Source organism: Anolis carolinensis, chromosome 4 (genome assembly GCF_035594765.1).
Source record: "Anolis carolinensis isolate JA03-04 chromosome 4, rAnoCar3.1.pri, whole genome shotgun sequence".
NCBI classification, from domain to species: domain Eukaryota; kingdom Metazoa; phylum Chordata; class Lepidosauria; order Squamata; family Dactyloidae; genus Anolis; species Anolis carolinensis.
The window spans coordinates 188,064,306-188,085,582 of NC_085844.1; the positions used below are offsets into that span (position 1 = coordinate 188,064,306).

Consider the following 21,277-nt stretch of genomic DNA (forward strand, 5'->3'; position numbering starts at 1 on the left):
ACATAGTTGTCATGAGTATAGATCAGGCTGTAATCTGATTTGCTTAAAAGATTCCCACTGGATCTACTTCCAAATATTTATCTACAGAATTGCACCATAACCTCAAATAAGACTATAGAAAGGATGGGCAATGGTGGCAGTAAAAAATGGAAGAATTTGACTCAATGGCTGTTACTGGAATCTTGTTTAAAAGCATGTTGTCAAAATAACTTAATGCCAAGATATCTAGTTTAAGAAGAATGTAAAAAATACTAGACTGGATTGAAATCCCAGCCTTTCTGTGTTTATTTATTTACATCATTTATATTCCGCCCTTCTCACCCCGAAGGGGACTCAGGGCGGATCACATTACACATATTAGGCAAACATTCAATGCCTTTTTAAACACAGGACAAAGACAAACAAACATAGCTCCGAGCGGGCCTCGAACTTATGACCTCCTGGTCAGTGACTCATTGCTTTCCCGTCTGCGCCACAAAGGCATTGAATGTTTGTCACGAGTATAGATCAGGCTGTAATCTGATTTGCCTAAAAGATTCCCACTGGATCTACTTCCAAATATTTATCTACAGAATTGCACCATAACCTCAAATAAGACTATAGAAAGGATGGGCAATGGTGGCAGTAAAAAATGGAAGAATTTGACTCAATGGCTGTTACTGGAATCTTGTTTAAACATTCAATGCAGCAATTATGAATTGATTGAACAATAACATAAAAATAAAGCAAGAAATATGTATGACAGCTGGAAGCAGACTTCCTGTTCCATATTTAGAACCTTATGTTCCCATATTTAATTATCCTGTCCTCTAAAGGTACATCGGCAACTTTCTCCACTGGGAACTAGTAATTATTTAGAAGATTGGGCTTTTTAGATAGTCCTAACACTTCAATCCAATCCCAGCATGCATGGCTGTGAGTTAATTACCTAAAACCACCAAACAGACAAAGTAAATAAGGACTTAGCCCAGCAAGTGATCAGAAATCAAATATGACAATGAAAAGACACATCCCAGGAAGCACAGCAGACCTGTTGCTGATTCTGTGTCCTGTGGTTAGGATCCTCATCCCATTATTTATCACATTTATGCTATTTAAATCCTAATCTATATATAATTAAAGTTAATGTTTGTATGATTGTATGTATAGAATCATAGAATCATAGAGTTCGAAGAGACCCTATGGGGCATCCAGTCCAACCCCCTGCCAAAAAGCAGGAAAATCACATTCAAAGCACCCTGAAAAATGACCATCCAGCCTCTGTTTAAAAGCCTCCAAAGAAGGTGCCTCCACCACACTCTGGAGCAGAGAGTTCCACTGCTGAACAGCTCTCACAGTTAGAAAGTTCTTCTAATGTTCAGGTGAAATCTCCTTTCCTGGTCCTAGTCTCCAGGGCAACAGAAAACAAGCTTGCTCCCTCCTCCCTATGACTTCTCCTCACATATTTATACATGGCCATCATGTATCATCTCAGCCTTCTCTTCTGCAGGCTAAACATGCCCAGCTCTTTAAGATGCTTCTCATAAGGCTTGTTCTCCACACCCTTGATCATTTTGGTGTCTCTCCTCTGGACACATTCCAGCTTGTCCACATCTCCCTTCAATCACGGTGCCCAGAATTGGACACAGTGTTCCAGGTGTGGTCTGACCAAGGCAGAATAGAGGGGTAGAATGACTTCCCTGGATCTAGACACTATATTTATGTAGGCCAAAATCCCATTGGCATTTTTAGCTGCCATGTCACGTTATTGGCTCATGTTTAACTTGTTGTCCACGAGGACTCCAAGATCTTTTTTACACTTATTGCTGTCGAGCCAGGCATCCCACATTCTGCATCTTTGCATTTCATTTTTTTCTGCCTAGGTGTATTTTCCAAGATGGCCCAAACTTTCAGAGAACACTGTAACTCCCACCAACAAAAAATCTGGACCAAACTTGGCACACAGACCCCCCCATGACTCCCTTTAAGTTTTGGTGGTGTTTGGGATGGGGGAAGAAGGACCCTGTATGATGGGAGTTGCAGTATCTTCATCCACATCCAGAGACTGCTGCAGACCCCATCAGCCATGGATATAGACCAAACTTGGGACGCAGACCCCCCCCCCCAAGATCCACTTGGGGGAGAATGGACTATGGACAACAGGAATTGCAGTACCTTCATCCATTGCTGCTAACTCTATCAGCCCTGGATCTGCATCAATTTCTAATTGGTCCAATCATAACATCCAAAAACAAACAATGCCTTTTTCAAATAACCCGGGCATTGCTGGGTACCCAAGCTAGTAGGCAAATAAAGTTGTCACTGTCAATGACATTGCCAATGCCATTGTTGAATGTTTTGTTCTAACCTTACAGAAAATATATAATCAACATTTGATGACCAATCCATGAAATAACAAGATCACACACAATGCATTGAATTGAAATATGGGCCCCTTTATTTAAATTATTGCCTCCAAGTTTAATCCCATAATATGTCAAGGGGAAGCTGCAGAGAAAATCTAGGCAAGAGCAACTTCTCGAACTGCTCCTGCACTAAGTTGTTTTCCCCTTTTGCAGGGGGAAACAACTTGGTGCAGGAGCAATTCGAGAAGTTGGTCTTGCCTAGATTTTCTCTCCAGCTTCCCCTTGGCAAAACAGCTGAGCTCTAGGGAGAATCCAAAATCTGGGTCATTCCCTGGCTGGCCATCTACTGAAGGCCAACCAGAGGATCCAACCGTAGAGTTGTATGACCTCTAGCAAGGACTTGACTCTCAGATCAGCCCCAAGGACAGCCTCCCCCCCCCCCCCACCCCCATTCCCCACACTTCTCCATCTCATGACCCATGGCGGCAGCTCCAGAGACCTAAACTTCAACAAATTGGAGCCATATGTGTTCAACAAATTCCTAGTTTCTACCCTACAACATGCCATGGATAAGTGGCAAGCATTTGCTTAGCCCCTATCTCCCACTCCATCCTGCCAGGCTGGCTAAAAGGGATCCTCATGTCCTGTTGCATATGTCTAATGAATATCTTATTCCCCACTTCAGATAAATAGATGCCAATTGCTCAATCTTCTTTTTTCTTTCTTCTTAGGCGATCCCTTGTAGCTCGAGGACGATTGTCTTCCATCCTTGGTGTCTTGGGGGTGGGTTCTTAGGTGGCTGAAGAGACCTATTCTTGATCCGCATATTCTCCCGCAGTGAGGACATCGGTTTCCAGGTGGAAGGCGGTCCCGGTCGGGGTTAGCTTGACGCTCCTTCCTCTTGGCACATTTCTCCCTTAAGCCCTCCATTCGTGCCTCTTCGAACTCTGCAGCACTGCTGGTTACAGCTGACCTCCAATTAGAGCACTCAAGGGCCAGTGCTTCCCAGTTCTCAGTGTCTATGCCATTGTAATTGTAATATTATTTCTGGGTGTGGAATAAAGCAACCCAATCCCTTGGTGATGTCATTCCTAACTTCTCTGTCAATACATCTTTGGCCCAAGTCAATATGATGTGAGTCATGTCCTGAGGCCATACCTTTCTGGACACAGTGACTGACCATATGATCAGCACTCAGGCCATAAAAACTGAAGGTTTTATGTTTTTAATAAGTTAGACTTTGGGGGTTTTGCCCTTTAATAAGCCTAACCTAAGTCTTAGGTTGAATGACCAGAATGTGTGGTGGAGATCCACAGCATTCCTCAAATAGCATTGGCATCAGGCTGTGCCACCAAATGCCCCTGAATGTGAAAGTATTTAGTGGGATCCATGAAATCCTGGGCCATAGATCAGGGGGCCAAGGTTGACCAATGAGCCCTTGTAGACTGTTGTGATAAACCTTTATTCCTAAAAAATATGCTGCACTCAATAGAAGGCAGACTGGGGCAGTCAACAAATGATGTGTTTAATACCCCTAAATTCTAAGATGTCCTTAATTGCCCTGACATAGTTCCTTCTGGTATTAGATACAGTAGAGTCTTACTTATCCAACACTCGCTTATCCAACGTTCTTGATTATCCAACGCATTTTTGTTGTCAATGTTTTCAATACATCATGATATTTTGGTGCTAAATTCATAAATACAGTAATTACTACATAGCATTACTGCATATTGAACTACTTTTTCTGTCAAATTGGTTGTATAACATGATGTTTTGGTGCTTAATTTGTAAAATCATGACCTAATTTGTTATTTAATAGGCTTTTCCTTAATGCATCCTTATTATCCAACATATTCGCTTATCCAACATTCTGCCGGCCCGTTTATGTTGGATAAGTTAGACTCTACTGTATTAGGAATATACCTATTGTCCTAACTACCTCACCTTTCAAAATATCACAGGTCTGTAGGCAATGGTTTGACCTGTTGGCAAAGCTGCTAATAGGTTTTGTGTTTTTTTGAAGCACTCCATCTGCCTGCAGGAGAGAGCATTGGTTAAGCTGTTGCCCATCCCCACAACCAGGAACACTATGAAAAGGATGTAAACCCTGCAAAGAGAACCATAACTGTGACAGACCTGGAAGACAGAGAGTTAATGACTATGTCTATACTGTCACACAAGAAATTGACTGAGAAGTTAGCCAATACATCAATTCATAACTTATCTGCAATTAGAAAAGGCAAAAAAACCCTCCAAGGACATCACATCAAAAGTGATGTGCGATTCAAATCACAGAATCAAGCTTAGGCACACCAACATCACCTAAAATATACACTAAATCTCAGAGGCCCAGCAACATGTGATGACACTTGCTCCTTCCTCCAAAAGAAGATTCAATTGAAGCCATCTAAAAAGTCATGTTATACCCTAAAGTCGCCTCCCCTTCCCACACACACACACACACACACACACTTATGTAATCTGAAATCTATGATAGAGTTTACTAATCTTGAAAATCACAACACAAAGACAGTACTGATACAAGAAAACATCAGTGGCAATACCCCTTGGCAAATAATCAGAGAAGTAGATTGTGGGATAAATAGTGTAAAACAAGAAAATGGCACACATTTCTGTCTTCCCTTGTAATAAAGTTGCTTGAATAATTTTTATCATGCTTTTAGAACATTTTCTGACCTCCTTTATAAAACAGAGTGGCCAGAACTGTATTTTAATTATTCTGTACACACAGTATTTTGAATGTATCTGTTCATAAACTACCACTCCATGGCCACAGAGTGAAGAAGGGACAGCCAGGAAGACACAGCTCCATCGTGTCTTATCCGCCATCAGTTGGGATTAAACCCTGGAACTGATGGAAGGACAAGCAGCTACAGGGTCACAAGAGCTAGCTACCCAAATGACACTGCCACAAAATTTAATTGTTAAAATACCAAAGTCAAAATATTATCTGAATTTAAGCTATTAAACCAGAAATGGAAAATAGAACAGGATCATATATCTTGAAAAATGATAGATTTGCATGAAGCCCAAAGAGAGGATTGACGACAAATCAGATAAAGGAATAAAGGAATATCATAAATGTTTATTAAGGAATAACAATACTTGTAATTTTATTTTCATTTACTTTCCTAACAATTCTGACATTCATCACTTCCATGATGTACATAGCTAACATTTTCACAGAGCTATTCAAGAGGCCCTCGATGGCGCAGTGGGTTAAACCACTGAGCTGCTAAGCTTGTCAACCGAAAGGTCAGTGGTATGAATCGGGGGAGCGAAATGAGTGCCCACTGTTAGCCTCTGCCAACTTCTGCCAACCTAGCAGTTTGAAAACATGCACATGTAAGTAGATCAACAGGTACCACTCCGATGGGAAGGTAACGGTGCTCCATGCAGTCATGCTGGCCACATGACCTTGGAGGTGTCTACTGACAACAGCAGCTCTTCGGCTTAGAAAACTGAAGAAAGCTGATAGGAAGAAAACTCATTTGAACAGTGGTGCTGAAGAAAAGTTCTGAAGATACCATGGTCTGACAAAAGGACAAAATGTGCATTTTAGAGCACAGGTCCTTACTTTCACTAGAAATCAAATTATCTAAGACTATCAACTCTTTGGAACTCCCTCCCCAAGGAGGTTAAAACAGCCCCTTCCCTGACATCTTTTAATAAGCAGCTAAAGACCTTCTTGTTTATGCAAGCTTTTGATGAAGATACTCTGCTGTAATGACAGGATGGCTAACTTTTATTGAGTCGTGCTAACGTTTATCATCTGTCTTGTTGAGTTGCCTGCAATAACTGTATTAGACAATTTTTTAAAATGTTTATTTATTTCATATTGTAAATTTATTTTTATAACTTATTATTTTATATATATATAGTCTTTTATAATGTTTTAAGCTGCTTTAGGCTCCGTTTAGGAAAAAAAAGTGGGCTATTATTATTATTATTATTATTATTATTATTATTATTATTATTATTATTATTATTAAATGGAGATGACCACCAACCCCCAGAGTCGGACACAACTAGACTTAATGTCAGGGGAAAACCTTTACCTTATTCAAGAGTTAAAGCAATGAGTTAAATTTCTCTCATGAATTAACATCCTGTTATCAGTAGTTAACTATTATTAAATTATTTGGACATACATTTCGACATTTTGAGCTATCCAGAAAGACTCCAACATCTCTGATGGACACTCCAATACAATTGCAGTTTTATAATACTGTATAAATGTCTACTCCAATATCAGTAAATACTTTGAGGACTTGCTTCTAACTAGGTAATGTATGTGATTGCTGCCACTTCTACAGTGAACTTCATTTACCACATTGTTGCTAATTCAATTCAATTAGAAAAACTCTTTGCATACTTTGATAAATTCTATAAACTTAATGGCTTAGCTATATCTTTGAATTTTAAAAAATAAGTTGTGTAACATCAGTCTGTTCAGCTTGACATATTTTGGGACTTTAGTCTCAGTTCTGCTCAGGCTGAGGATTTGAACACTCCATCCTTTTGCAGCTTATTTCCCCATTCTATGTGATTCATTGGCTTGTTTTTCTCCATGTATATCCATATATATTTGCTGTCTGTTTCCTGTTGCTTAAGCAATTACAAACCCATGGGACAACCTATTCTCTTGGGGACTATTTGTGCTCTGCAACAGCGCTTCTTCTGTTGTATGGGCATTTGAAAAGGCTGTTGAAACTGAACTGGTGATGTCAAGTGAGACTTTTGGGCTCAATGTAAAGCCAGGTGCTAGTCCCAACTAAGCCAATTATTAATTGGTGGATAGTACATCAACACATATATAAATCCCTTGACTTCAATGGATCTGCTTCAGTTGGATTAGGAATTGGGTTTTGATCTTTGACCAAATTCTGTTTTGACTAGAATTCTTGCCATCTTTTGTGAGAGTTCAGTTATTGAGTAGAGCTTTATATCACCACACTGATTTACATCTTTGCTGTCACCCATATCTTTCACTGAATCTCAGATACACTTAGGCTTGTGGGCAGATACTTTAAAAAAAATGAATGCTACCCCTTAGTGGCTGTTGACTTCCATATCAGGGTCCAACAAACCCTCTCAATGTGGCCAAGGAACAGTACCTTGGATAGCTCCTTGTGTCTAGGATTCAGTACCACCTATTACAATTTCTTTAAAAATAAAACTCCAAAGAAAATCCAGCCTTTGACATTCAATATATCAGCCTCCACAGTACCTGTTAAACTCATTGGGAAGGGCCCTTGTGAATGACTTTGGATGGACCAAAGGATATTTTGTCCAGAGCTTCCTTTAAACATGGTTTTGGCACTGGAAAGACAGTTCAAAAGAAAAGCCTGATATAGGCAGCTTTTCTGTGACTTTCAAAGTCTGGATTGTCTACTAATAAATGTTTCTGCTGTTGCATGTTGTGATGTCACCATCCAGACTACCCCTTAGTGACTTTTGTCTTCCGTTTCAGGGTCCAACAAACCCTCTCTGTGTGGCCAAGGAACAGTACCTTGAATAGCTCCTTACATCTTGGATTCAGTACCAATTACAATTCCTTTAAAATTGGAAATAACACCCCGCTCCCCAAATCTAGCTTTTGACATTCAAGACATCAGCATTCACCACACCTGTTAAACTCATTGTGGAAGGATGGTTCGAATGGACCAAAGGATATTTTATCCAGGGCTTCCTTTAAATATGGTTCCAGCACTGGAAAGACAGCTCAAATGAAAAGCTAGATAGGCAGTTTTTTTGAGACTTCCAGAATAATTGCTTAACTTGACCGATCAATATTATTTTAATTTTCTCATCTGACAAGCAGGGATCTATTGACACAAAATGAATTTACTGTAGCGGGCAGCCTATTAATATGTATCTGAAACTCCACCAGTGTCCTTTCTGAGAATAACAGTGTTGTTTCCTTCCCGATTTTTAAGTGTGTCTTTGGAGGGTGGACTGCTTGATCCATGGGAAATGGAAAAGTTTCACTTTCTTTGTTTCAGTGCAAATGTATTAATACCTCAAGGTAATAATAACTACTCCCCGCTAATTGAAATGAGTAAGGCTCATTTCCAAATGAGGCTTCTGTAGGGTAATACTGAGAACTATTCACTAAGAACATATTGTGTAGAAGGGCAATTGGAATGAGTAAGGCTCATTTCCAAATGAGGCTTCTGTAGGGTAATACTGAGAACTATTCACTAAGAACATATTGTGTAGAAGGGCAATTGGAATAAATGAAAAAGATGCAGCAGGACAGCTCTAGAGAAAGGACATTTTTCATCATGGTCTCACAACTGTTGAATTGTTTCAGGCAAGCTCGGTTGGCACTCACTCTGGTAGCATTTTGTAACTAAGCAATAACTTTCTCTCTGATCTGATTTTATTTATATGCTGCCTTTTGTTTATTATAAATCTGTTTTAAGTTGTATTTAATTATATGTCTGGACTGATGCATTTTCTTTAAAATGCATCAGTCTTTCTTTGTGGTGGGAATAGACACGTGAAATTTGTTAGTGTTCATGATACAATAAAGAGATATGGCCATTATCTCATGAATATCCCATGGAGTGGAAACACTTTGGAGAGGTGATCTGTGCATAGTAGAATCCATTTCCACCTCAGTCACTGATAAAAGGAGGGTTCTCTTTGACCACTACTGGCTCTATCAACTAAGAAAGCTACACTGTATAATGGCACTTGGCCAAACTGGAAGATATCCCTGGATCTCTTTGTCTGACAAAGAAGCCCTATGGGAGTATATTCAATCTAATCTGTTGAAAGGAATGGGCTGAAATGAATGTGATATAACTCAATGCCAATATGACTTAGATAATGAAGAATATATGATAGTGAGGGATTGTCGCTTATTAATGGGTAGGGTCCTATTTTAGCTATGCTGTATTTGCAATTTGTTATTGTTTTTATCATTGCAAAGAACATTAGATACACATTGAATGCAGTAGTAGACCATATTACTGGCTTATATTTTGATGGCATTCTGGATGTCATGTCGACCTTTTTCATCATATTACTGATAGATGGTGGCCTTTGGGTACATAATAAAAATTATTTTGGCTATCCAAAAGGCAATTGACTGCATTACACCACCTCTCAAATGAATGAGTAATTCCTTAGCAAGTTGTGTTACCACAATGTTATCTTCGCAGTGATTGACACAGCTGTAAAGAAAAGGCTTATTTTAGTGCAGTATCAACATATTCGAAGCACTTTGCCCTTGGTTTAACAAAGTGACACACAAGAAGAAGTGCTAACAGCTCCACTGCCATCTATCAGCAGTAGTAAGCCATCTGAAATGCATAAGTAAATGAAAATGTATTTCTCTTCACAAAGATGACAGGACCAAAAGGCCAATGTACACAGTTCACATAAGCAAATATATTTTCATAAAAGCCATATTAGTCTCAGTCAAAACAAGCATGACAGCAACAAGCTGTTAAATCCAGACCTGACCTAAACACATACAGAAATGGGGTGGGGGTCTAGACAATAAACTATAGTTTAACACCCAGGATTATTCAAGCCCTTCCCATTTTTAAAGAACAATCTACATTTTATTTAATTATTCTTATAATACAGTACATACTTCAGGTATTGCTATGGGGCTTCTTAAACTTGATACCGTTTAGAGCAGAGCTTTAGAAACTGTGTGTTATAGGTGTGCCACACAAATGTAACAAAAAACCCCTGAGTCTATGTAAAATGAGCAATTAATCACATATTTAAAATTTATATAAATGAAAGGTTTTAATGAGATATGTTGTGTCCCAATATATTTTGTTATTACAATTTATGTATGTGTCCATATGTCTTTAAAAGGGTTGGCTTAACTGCCAGTTTGCTAGTAAAACTGAACTACTGTGTCATGAAATGGTGCATATATAAAATGTGTGTCACCAACATGAAATGTCTAGAAAGCTCTGGTTTAGAGTCTTAGCCTCTTAATCCAACTCTAATAAGAAGTGGAACATGCCACCATGTTGAAAAATTGTAGTCCCAAATAAGAGGATCTTTCCCTTTGTTATGGATTTAGGTCATCTCATATCTGGGTTTTCCTACTGTGAACAAGGTGCTATTGTGGTTGTGTGCCTCCTATTAGAATGCCTTTTGATCGCATGGAGCTCAGCTGCAATACTGTAATTAAATAGATGCCGTTGCCACTTCACAATGGGGAATGAACAAAAGCTTCTCTATACGAGACATTCAACTATGAATTCTTATTCATCTTACTAGATGAGATTCTCTTGGAAAAGCAACCACCGGTAGCATATTAATTATAATCTGAAAAATCAATCTTGTGATGGCCCCAACTGTGGAGAATACAGAATTTGAATGGCTAGATTTAGGGACAGAATGTCATCTTTTAGGCCCCAGAGGAAATTAGGTTATTGATGCTGTGGACTCCAGAGCAGCCATGGCTATCTTGGCAAACACATTTCTTTACCACTCTTGCAAAACAGAGTGAGCGATTACTGTTAGATAGTGTCAAGTAGATCCAAGATGGACAAAAATGCAAGTTAATAAAACTGAGTACAGACCAGAAAAATGGTGGTAGCCTTTGTAAATCTGTTGCTTGAGAAAATTACTTTGAATGGCATGGGCACCTGAATGAGACTCAGACCCAATTTGATCATACCTGATCTTGCCTAACTTCGAAAGCTAAACATCGGCTCTATCTACACTAACCATATAATGCAGTTCCAAACTGGTATGGAAAAAAGTGGTTTCACTATATAGATGATTACATAGGAAATCCTGGAACCCGCTTGAGGACTGGAAACTGATCACACAAAATACAGAAGCAAGAATTGTACTGGATGGCCTTGTGGCCTCTTCCAACTTCCAAGATTCTGTAAGTTGCCTTTAGCTCTAGCATTTGTGATCCCAATCTGCCTAAAATGATGATGGAAATTTCTCCCTTGTTCATATCTCTATATCCACAAAATGACAAACCTTTATTTTCCCCAAGTAATTCAGAGCGGTTCTCACTCTGGCTCTGCATTGCTATGACAGATGGGGCCGTGCGCATCTTGCATCTCTATGAGTCATTGGAAGTACCAAGAGAGACATCATTCCTTTTGCTCCTGACGGCCTCATTGGGGAAAGAGTGCTGATGTGCCAGAATTGATGTGGCATTTGATTTAACGTTGCAGCATCCAGCACTCAATTCCAATCATCACATACGGCTCTAAGAGCCAGAAAGATGGGGCTGTACCAAAGTTGGTGTTGGAATCTAGTTTTGCAAGTTTGTCACATATTTTTCAAAGGTGTGGGTGGCAGTATATACAGAATGAGAGACTGAGAGCAAATGAACACAATTGACTACATGCCCAAATTCTTGGTACAAGTAGAAAGTATGTGTTTAAAAACATATACAATTAACTAGTGATAATTGTATCATAAGATCTGCAACAATAAGACAATTAAGGATATAAAGCCCCTTACTTGTTTGGGGATGGAGCTATTAATTTCAAAAATTATTTGAATATGTTGTTCCTTCTGTATCTGCTCATAAATGAGGCAAAGGGATCCCAAATGATATAAGATGTTCTAATGTCTGAGGTCCCATCTACACTAACATATAATACAGTTTCAAACTGCATTGTATAGCAGTGTAGATTGGGCCAGTGTTCTCAAATTAAACTACGTATGTAAAAAAAATTGAAAATTTTTATTTCTGATTTGAAAGTGCTATTTTGTGTTTAATTGTGTGGTACTTATTTTGAAAGTACAGTAGTTGTTATAGTCCAGAAACTTTATTTCTGTGGCTGCCGCAAACTATGTTGAATGGGTTGAGATTCAATATTCAATCATTGAAAAACTATAGCAAAATGTTCTGCAGGATGTCCTGCAAAAACAAAGTTTTTGCAGTTTAATAAACTTTTCTGATGTTTTTAAGATAGAACCAATTAGGAAATGACATTTATAACCCAGGAACAGAGTGTTATCAAAGCAACACCTAATTCAAGGTGCAATTTCACTGTTTTGTCGAAGGCTTTCATGGGTTGCTGTGAGTTTTCCAGGCTGAATGGCCATGTTCAAGAAGCATTCTCTCCTGACATTTTGCCCACATCTATGGCAGGCATCTTCAGAGTTTGTTGAGGTCTGTTGGAACTAGGCAAGCGAGGTTTACATATCTGTGGAAGGTCCAGGTTGGGAGAAAGAACTCTTGTCCACTGGAAGCAAGTGTGAATGTTGCAATTAATCACCTTGATTAGCAATGAAAAGCCTTGCAGCTTTTCATACAGAAAGACTGGCTGATTCCTGTCTGAGGGAATCATTTGTTGGGAGGTGTTAGCTGGCCCCGATTGTTTCATGCCAGCCAGGCTTTGAAGCTGCAAGGCTTTTCAGTGCTAATCAAGGTGATTAACTGCAACATTCACACTTGCCTTTAACAGAAAAATGTTCTTTCTCCCATCCTGGACCTTCCACAGAGATGTAAACCTCACTTGCCTAGCCTCCAATACCTCACAACCTCTGAGGATGCCTGCCATAGATATGGGTGAAACATCAGGAGAGAATGCTTCTGGAACATGGCGATACAGCCTGGAAAATTCACAGCAATCCTGCAATTGCACTTTTTGGAAGATGGATTGAGTATTCCGTAATCTAAATGCTTGGTACCATAAGTGCTTTGGATGATGATGATGATTGTAGAATACCTTTAAACATAATGGGGCTAAAGACTAAATACGAATTTCATTTGTGTTTCATATACAGCTTGAAATTAATTTCATACACTGTATTTTAAAATATTTTTGGCTATGATACAAAGTGTGTGCCTATTGAACTTACAGCAGCCATTTCCTTTCCACCACGTCAAACTCCTCCATGTTATCCACTTGACAAGAGTTGTTACTTAAGGGGGCCTCTACACTATAGAATTAATGCAGTTTGACACCACTTTTAACTGCCATGGCGGTTCAATGCTATGGAATCCTGGGAGTTGTAATTTGGTCAGGCAGCAGCTCTCTTTGGCAGAGGTGAAAGACTTTGCAAAACTACCGGTCTCATAGGTTGCTGTGAGTTTTCCAGGCTTTATGGCCATGTTCCAGAAGCATTCTCTCCTGACGTTTTGCCCACATCTATGGTAGGCATCCTCAGAGGTTGTGAGGTATATTGGAAAACTAAGCAAGGGAGGTATATATATCTGTGGAAGGTCCAGGATGGGAGAAAGAACTCTTTTCTGTTGAAGGCAAGTGTGTATGTTGTAATTAATCACCTTGATTAGCATTGAAAAGCCTTGCAGTTTCAAAGCCTGGCTGCTTCCTGCCTGAGGGAATACTTTGTTGGGAGGTGTTAGCTGGCCCAGATTGTTTCATGTCAGCCAGGCTTTTAAGCTGCAAGGCTTTTCAATGCCAATCAAGGTGATTAATTGGGAGGTGTTAGCTGGCCCTGATTGTTTCTTGTCTGGAATTCCCATTTATACATATAATTTACAATAATATATAATATTATAATATATTGTATATGCATATAATAATAATATTTTGTAATACAACAGAATACTAATAATACAATATAATAATATTAATTATATATTATATATTAAATATAATATTACTAATAATATTACAATATATTTATATAGTACAATATAGTAATTTATTGCCAGTATTGTGCTATGCTAATAATATAATATTGTATGTAAATTTAATTTGTAAGCCGCTCTGAGTCCCCTTCAGGGTGAGAAGGGCGGGATATAAATGTATTAAATAAATAAATACATTTTCAGAGTGTTGTTCTTTATTTACTGTCTTGATTTTATAGAGTTTTTAAATATATATATATAGTAGAGTCTCACTTATCCAACATTCTGGATTATCCAACGCATTTTTGTAGTCAATGTTTTCAATACATCGTGATATTTTGGTGCTAAATTCGTAAATACAGTAATTACTACATAGCATTATTGCGTATTGAACTACTTTTGTGTCCAATTTGTTGTATAACATGATGTTTTGGTGCTTAATTTGTAAAATCATAACCTAATTTGATGTTTAATAGGCTTTTACTTAATGCCTCCTTATTATCCAACATATTCGCTTATCCAACATTCTGCTGGCCCGTTTATGTTGGATAAGTGAGACTCTACTGTATTGGTAGCCAGATTTTGTTCGTTTTCATGGTTTCCTCCTTTCTGTTGAAACTATCAACCATTCCCATAGTTTCATAGCATTGAGCATGCAAAGGGTGTCGAACTGCATTAATTCCACAGTGCAGAAGCACCCTACGTTTGAGAACCACATTCCTTATATATATAGTAGAGAGAGATGACGACGAGAAAATACCAAAGTTGAACCAGCTTAACAAAAAGAGGAAGAAAAAGGCCTTCAATTCGCAAAAGGAAGCCTACAAAAACACCACCCACTTCTCGCTGGGCGAAGATGTTTACTGCGCAGGCGCGTCCCACTCTCGAAGAATTCCGAAGCTCTACTCGCAGGCTGGTCACGTGGACACAAGTCAGCTGACAAGAGAGAGCTGGTGTTTTGCGGAAGAGGCTCAGTCGAGATGGAAGGCGCGCTGGAGCACCATTTGGAGGACACGTAAGCCTGGAGTTCGCAGTGTAGATCCGGCATGGGCTAAGTTGGGCCCTCCGGGTGTTTTGGACTTCAACTCCCACTCTTCCTCACAGCCTCAGGCCCTTTCCTTTTCCCCCTCAGCCGCTTAAGCGGCTGAGGGGGAAAAGGAAGGGGCCTGAGGCTGTGAGGAAGAGTGGGAGTTGAAGTCCAAAACACCTGGAGGGCCCAACTTAGCCCATGCCTGGTATAGATGCAGCAATCAGTCACTATACAAACACTGTCTCTCTCCTCTAGAGACCCTTCCGTTTTGTGTGCTTATTATTGCTGCTTTTTTGTTGCTCTGTGGCACCTGCTAGATGTTTCTGATCCCTTCCGTCTCCTCCTTTCCTAGAATGAAGAATCCCTCCATCGCAGGAGTCCTGTGCACTGATTCCCAGGGGCTGAATCTGGGCTGTAAGTAACACAGATGTTTCACCCTTACAAAGCGGAGCCCCCCAGTGGCGCAGTGCTCGGCAGGACTGCTGACCTGAAGGTTGCCAGTCTGAATCCAACCTGGGGAGAACATGGACGAGTTCCCTCTATTAGCTCCAGCTCCATGTGGGGACACAAGAGAAGCCACACACAAGGATGGTAAAAACAGCAAAACATCCATGCGTCCCCTGAGCAACGTCCTTGAAGACGGCCAATTCTCTCAGTTTTTCAAGTCGCTCCTGAAACACACAAAAAACCCTTACATAGCAGCTGTACCTTAGATCTTGCCACCTGTGTTTTAAATGCTCTTATGTTATGTTATTTATTTATTTATTACAACATTTATATCCCGCCCTTCTCACCCAACAGGGGACTCAGGGCGGCTTACAATAAAACACACATATAAACCCTGTAGAATACACTATAAATCAGTTCAAAATTAATTAATTAATTAATTATGTTGTACTAGTACCCCATTCTGCTTTAGGTTGTGTAATAGCTACAGCCCTTATTTATTTATTTACAGTATTTATATCCTGCCCTTCTCAACCCAAAGGGGATTCAGAACGGCCGTACAGATTGGCAGCAATTCACTACCATAAACATAAAAGGTAAAGGTTTCCCCTGACGTTAAGTCCAGTCATGTCTGACTCTGGGGGTTGGTGCTCATCTCCATTTCTAAGCCAAAGAGCCGGTGTTGTCCGTAGACACCTCCAAGGTCATGTGGCCGGCATGACTTGTATGGAGCACCATTACCTTCCCGCCGAAGCGGTACCTATTGATCTACTCACATTGCCATGTGTTCGAACTGTTAGGTTGCCAGAAGCTGGAGCTAACAGCGGGCACTCATTCCGCTCCCTGGATTTGAACCTGCGATCTTTCGGTATAACCATAAACATACTTACAACAAAGTAAACAATTACATTAAAACCCAAGACATTAAAAAAAACAATACAATTATTGAAATCATGCCATCCAAAATCACGATCCAAGGCCGTTCCATTTCCCATTTCACTATTCCTTATTCTCTTATTGCACTAAAACCTGCTATCCAAAAAGCTGGGTCCCATAACTACATTTTTACTTTCTTCCTGAAGGTCAGGAGGGAGGGGGCAGCTCTGATTTCACAAGGGAGGAAGTTCCATAGCTGAGGGGCCACCACTGAGAAGGCCCTCGGGGGTGGGTCTGAGAGCAGGGCCTCCCCAGAAGAACTTAATCTCCGAGGTAGATCATAGAGGGAGATACATTTGGACAGGTAAACTGGGCCGGAACTGTATAGGGCTTTATATGTTAACACCAGCACTTTGAATTGTGTTCAGTAGCAAACTGGCAGCCAGTGGAACTGACTTAACGGAGGTTGTGTGCTCTCTTCAAAACATTTGCCTTCTTCTGCATCTCACCCCCCAATCACCACACGTAAATAAGTGCCAAAGGGAGACCCCTTAAACCAATAGTTCTCAACCTGTGGGTCCCCAGATGTTTTGGCCTTCAACTCCCGGAAATCCTAACAGCTGGTAAACTGGCTGGGATTTCTGGAAGTTGTAGGCCAAAACACCTGGGGACCCACAGGTTGAGAACCACTGTCTTAAACGTTGGCAAGTTCCATTTTTGAATAATTAGGCACACCAAGGGAAAGAAACTTCAGGTGCATCTACACTACAGAATCAATGCAATTTGATATCACTTTGACAGTCGTCGCTCAAAGCTATGGAGTCATGGGAGTTGTAGTTGGGTGAGGTACCAGCACTCTTTGGCTGAAAATGCTAAAGACCTTGTCAAACAACAAGTATTGAATCAAGGATGTTAAAGTGGAGTCAAACTGCATTGATTCTACTGCGGAGATGAGTCTGCCTAGAGCAATAACAACTTTTATATGTGAGAACTTGTTTTTTTAATGCTTGTACTAGAATAGCATTTAAAAAAGAAATACACTCTTGACATAGCTCCAGGATACCTTGTTTAGGCAGTAGAATGTGATCAGAATTTTAGTAAACATAACTTTTTGTATACCAGTGTGTTACACATTTGGAAAATGGGTTTTCATATACCTTTTCTCCCTTTAACTTTACATATTTTGTTTATTTGAAACCAGACCTTGTTCTTATTTTGAAACTCCCTTTCAGCCCAAGTGAACTATCCTGTATTTTTCAAACTAATCTATTTTCCTTTTCAACTATTGTTCATTGACTTGCCTTCTAGGTCGTGGCACTCTCTCAGATGAACATGCAGGTGTGATATCTGTTCTAGCCCAGCAGGCGGCCAAATTAACAAATGATCCCACAGATATCCCTGTTGTATGCCTTGAGTCAGATACTGGGTAAGTGCACTGTTACTTACCTCTGTGAAATGGATTCATAGCCTCATTGCATAAATTTGTTGGAACTCAACAATATCCTCCACAAGTTTATAGTCCTCATCAAGTTAATACATGACAGATGAGTTAGATGGCAGGGAAAGCTTTTCCTCCATTGCCTTGACTCCTCTCTCTCTTTTTCTCCTATTTGTTTGTTAGACTGACGCTTCTCAGGGATACACCTCTTTTTATTCAAAGTTTCTAGCCACATGCAAGCCCCCCCCCCAGTCCTCCATTATGTTCTTCTGTCAGCATGAAGAGACACAAGGTGCCTGCAGAGACAGATAAGTTAGATAGCTAGGCCCTAACTTTCCATTATAGAAATGTAGCTCTTTGAATAAAGTCCTTTATAACTTGACTCTCCTCCTGTATTGCTGAAGTTCATTTTCCCTACGGCTATGCACAAGAAGCTTCTGATATGCTAAAAACTACGGCTGTTTTGTTTTACAATTTTATATGCTTTTTTCATTTTTGAAATTATTCATCAAAATTATCTTCTGTTGGATTGATGTTTGTAACCTGGTAAACATTTGCTGCTCTTTGGCTTTCATGTCACACGTAAAGAGCAACTTCTGCCTCTGGTCTTTGTTTCTTAGAGACGTAGGACATTAGATTCTTTTGGCTGACTGCTTCCAACAGCCCCACAGCGCATGGCAAATGATGAAGAATTATGAGAGTTTGAGGCGAAAAAGGATATGGAGGGCCATATAGTTGCCCATCTCTACTCTTTCATGTTCTTAGCATAAGAGGAGATGCCAGGAAGACATTAATGAAGTTTAACAGAGATGTTGCCCTCCATCATATACTTCCTTGAGCATGCTATAGATGTAGGTTGGCAGAGTTCAATCTTTCTAAATGAAGGAACTTTGTGGTTTTTAACTTTTAATATGTTTTAATGGTTTTTAACCTGGAGTTTTTTAAATACTGTTTATATTTAATTGTGTTTTAATGTTTGCATATTGGTATATTTTAAATTGTATGCTAATGCATTATGTTAAGCATTAGCATATAATTTGAGTCTACTTTAGGAGAGATAAAGCAGAGTATTAATAATAAATAAAATAACTTAGTTGTACTTTTGATAACAGTATAGTCTGAACTAAATTGTTATTAGTACCTGGAGGTTCATAAATTGTACTTAGCTAATTATTCCAAGCTAATTATTCCAGGAAAAGAAGGAATACTGACAGCTAAATCTATAGGTGTGTTAGAGATTACATCTTTCAAACCAAGAAAATATTACTGTTGAATTACATGTGGATCAGACCACAGACAGATTTTGTCCAGGCTTCTTTGTACAGTGCCAATGAGATGCCCGTGAGAAGGCCATGAGCGCAATAGTACCCCCTATTAATTGAATATATATCTGACAGGGGAGATACTAAATAGCCATCAGTAGCCTCATGCTCATGAACCGAGGGCATATAGTTTATAGGAAACTAGCCAAGAGTTCAGAGGCTAAATTATATTTCTTTGTGACCTTCCTTTCAGAGCTGTTAGTAGGATAAAGAATGGACCCAACAAACTAAGAGATTGAAAAAGTAGCACTATAAAGCTAGTTTTGTTAACTTCTACATCTTGTGTTATTATATAAAAATGTTGTAAAATAAAAACTTCTTGTCTCTTTCAGCAACATCATGATCCAGAAGCATGACGGCATCACAGTGGCAGTACATAAAATGACTTCTTAACCTTGAACCTCCAGAACACTTTCTGATGTTCAACAATTCACCTTTGTGGAACATGTTTTTGCAGATTACAATAAATTGGCCCTTCAGTGTTGCATGGCAGAACTTTGCTGGATCAAGACTGTAAACATTCTCAGTGTCTAAACTGAACGTCTGCAATTTCATACTATCATCGATGGAAATTGTTATGTAGCTGGAGGCAGCGCATTGGCAGGTTGTCTAATTTAAAAAAAAAAAACACTCCCCACCCATAAACTAATAAATCAAAATATGCTGTTTTTTCTGTGCTGTTTGACTAAATGCTTCTCTGTCTTAATAAAATATGATACCTGTTTTCTTTGGTATACTGGAATGCATAAATCTAACAATCGTATAGCAAAAGAGGGGCTAGACAATGTCAACTCCGTACATGAGTTCTGTGCTGATATGGCAATCCAATGGATATATTGGGGAATAACTGCATCATGGTTCTGTGTCACCCAGTTACTGGCTGAAAAAAAGGCCTTACAGGTCTTCCTTGAATTGGACTGGCTGATTAAGGGATACAAATAGAACTGGTTACTAAATACTAATTCTTGAGAGCTGTTAAAAGCTCTCTCCCTAAATTTAGAGGGTAGCTCAAAATTGTTAATCTCTAGGCCCATATAATCTATTGGCAAATAAACAACATTTGCTGTCAGGAAGGTTCCATTTAGCTGAATTAAGAGGCAAGGACTCATTCTGTCACCACTCTCCAAAAAACCCTTTCACTTGAGATAGTTTCTCTTAAAACATTACATATTGCATCGCCCCACTCCCCACAGGACGAGTTAATGGCTAAAGTAGCCTTTGTGCCCTATTCCTTCTTCAAAAGCCTGTGCTGCTTACTGGTGTTAGGCAAATGTTGGCTAAGGTGTAGTGCAAATGTAGCTGATGTGTGATAGAGGGGAAATGTTTTAACATCCCATTTTTTAATAATGAAAACACTTTGGATTAGCATTATTAGAACCAGAAGTACTGAACACTAGCTAAGTGCACAGCACAAGGCTGTAAAAGATGGACATGAATATTGCAGACATCGCTATGTCAAGTAGGGAGTTTTGGTATCGCCATGATTCTGTCTCAAGTGTAATACTTTAATTTTGGAGAGTTGTCACTTCTCAATGGATATACCTGGCTTGCTCTCATTTCTCTAAAGCCTTGAGCTATCATGGAAGTTACTGTATGTGCTGACTGACTAATTCCTTGGCTTTTTCTTATGGCCTCCAAACTAAATACAAAAACAAAGGATAAAAATAGGGCTTTGCCATTAAAGGAAGTTTTCAAGTTACGAACATCCAACTTACATATGACTCCTAATGACAAATGGGTTAAACAAGAGAGAGAGGAAATCTACCCCTACAGTGGGAAATTCACTTCTGTTAAAGAGTTATGGGGAAAAGGTATCTCCATTGAAGCTTTATCACCAAACCTTGTTTGCATAACAATCAAAATCCGGTTTTCCAAAATGGTTCAAAATCCAACTGTCACATTGACAGAAAGTGAGCTGAAATTTTGTGAATGGGCAAAGACAGCAAAAAAAAATGGCTGGAGTTAACACTTAAAAAACATATCTTTTCCAACTTACATACAAATTCAACTTAAGAAACCTATCTTGATTATAACCCGAGGGCTGCCTGTAAATCCAGCCTCTTCAGCAAGATTTTGGGAATTAAGAGACAAAGAAGGAAGCCTACCTCTGCCTCTGGTGTTATTCCACCAATGCCTTTAGTGAATTAGCTGAAAAGACTGCATTGGAAAAATAATGAAACAGAATATGATGAAGTAAAAATCAAGAGTTACAAGCATGTGTACATAATAGTCTCTTCTGAA

At 39.3% G+C, this 21,277-nt stretch overlaps 1 protein-coding gene across 1 annotated transcript; it reads left to right on the forward strand.

Annotated features, from left to right (window-relative positions):
• Positions 1 to 14,784: 14,784 nt before the first annotated feature.
• Positions 14,785 to 19,760, forward strand: lamtor5 (late endosomal/lysosomal adaptor, MAPK and MTOR activator 5). The gene is made up of 4 exons (XM_016993214.2): positions 14,785 to 14,938; positions 15,306 to 15,367; positions 17,585 to 17,702; positions 19,369 to 19,760. Exons 1-4 carry the CDS (start codon positions 14,904 to 14,906, stop codon positions 19,427 to 19,429), a joined length of 276 nt encoding a protein of 91 aa, XP_016848703.1. The 5' UTR covers positions 14,785 to 14,903; the 3' UTR covers positions 19,430 to 19,760.
• Positions 19,761 to 21,277: the final 1,517 nt, after the last annotated feature.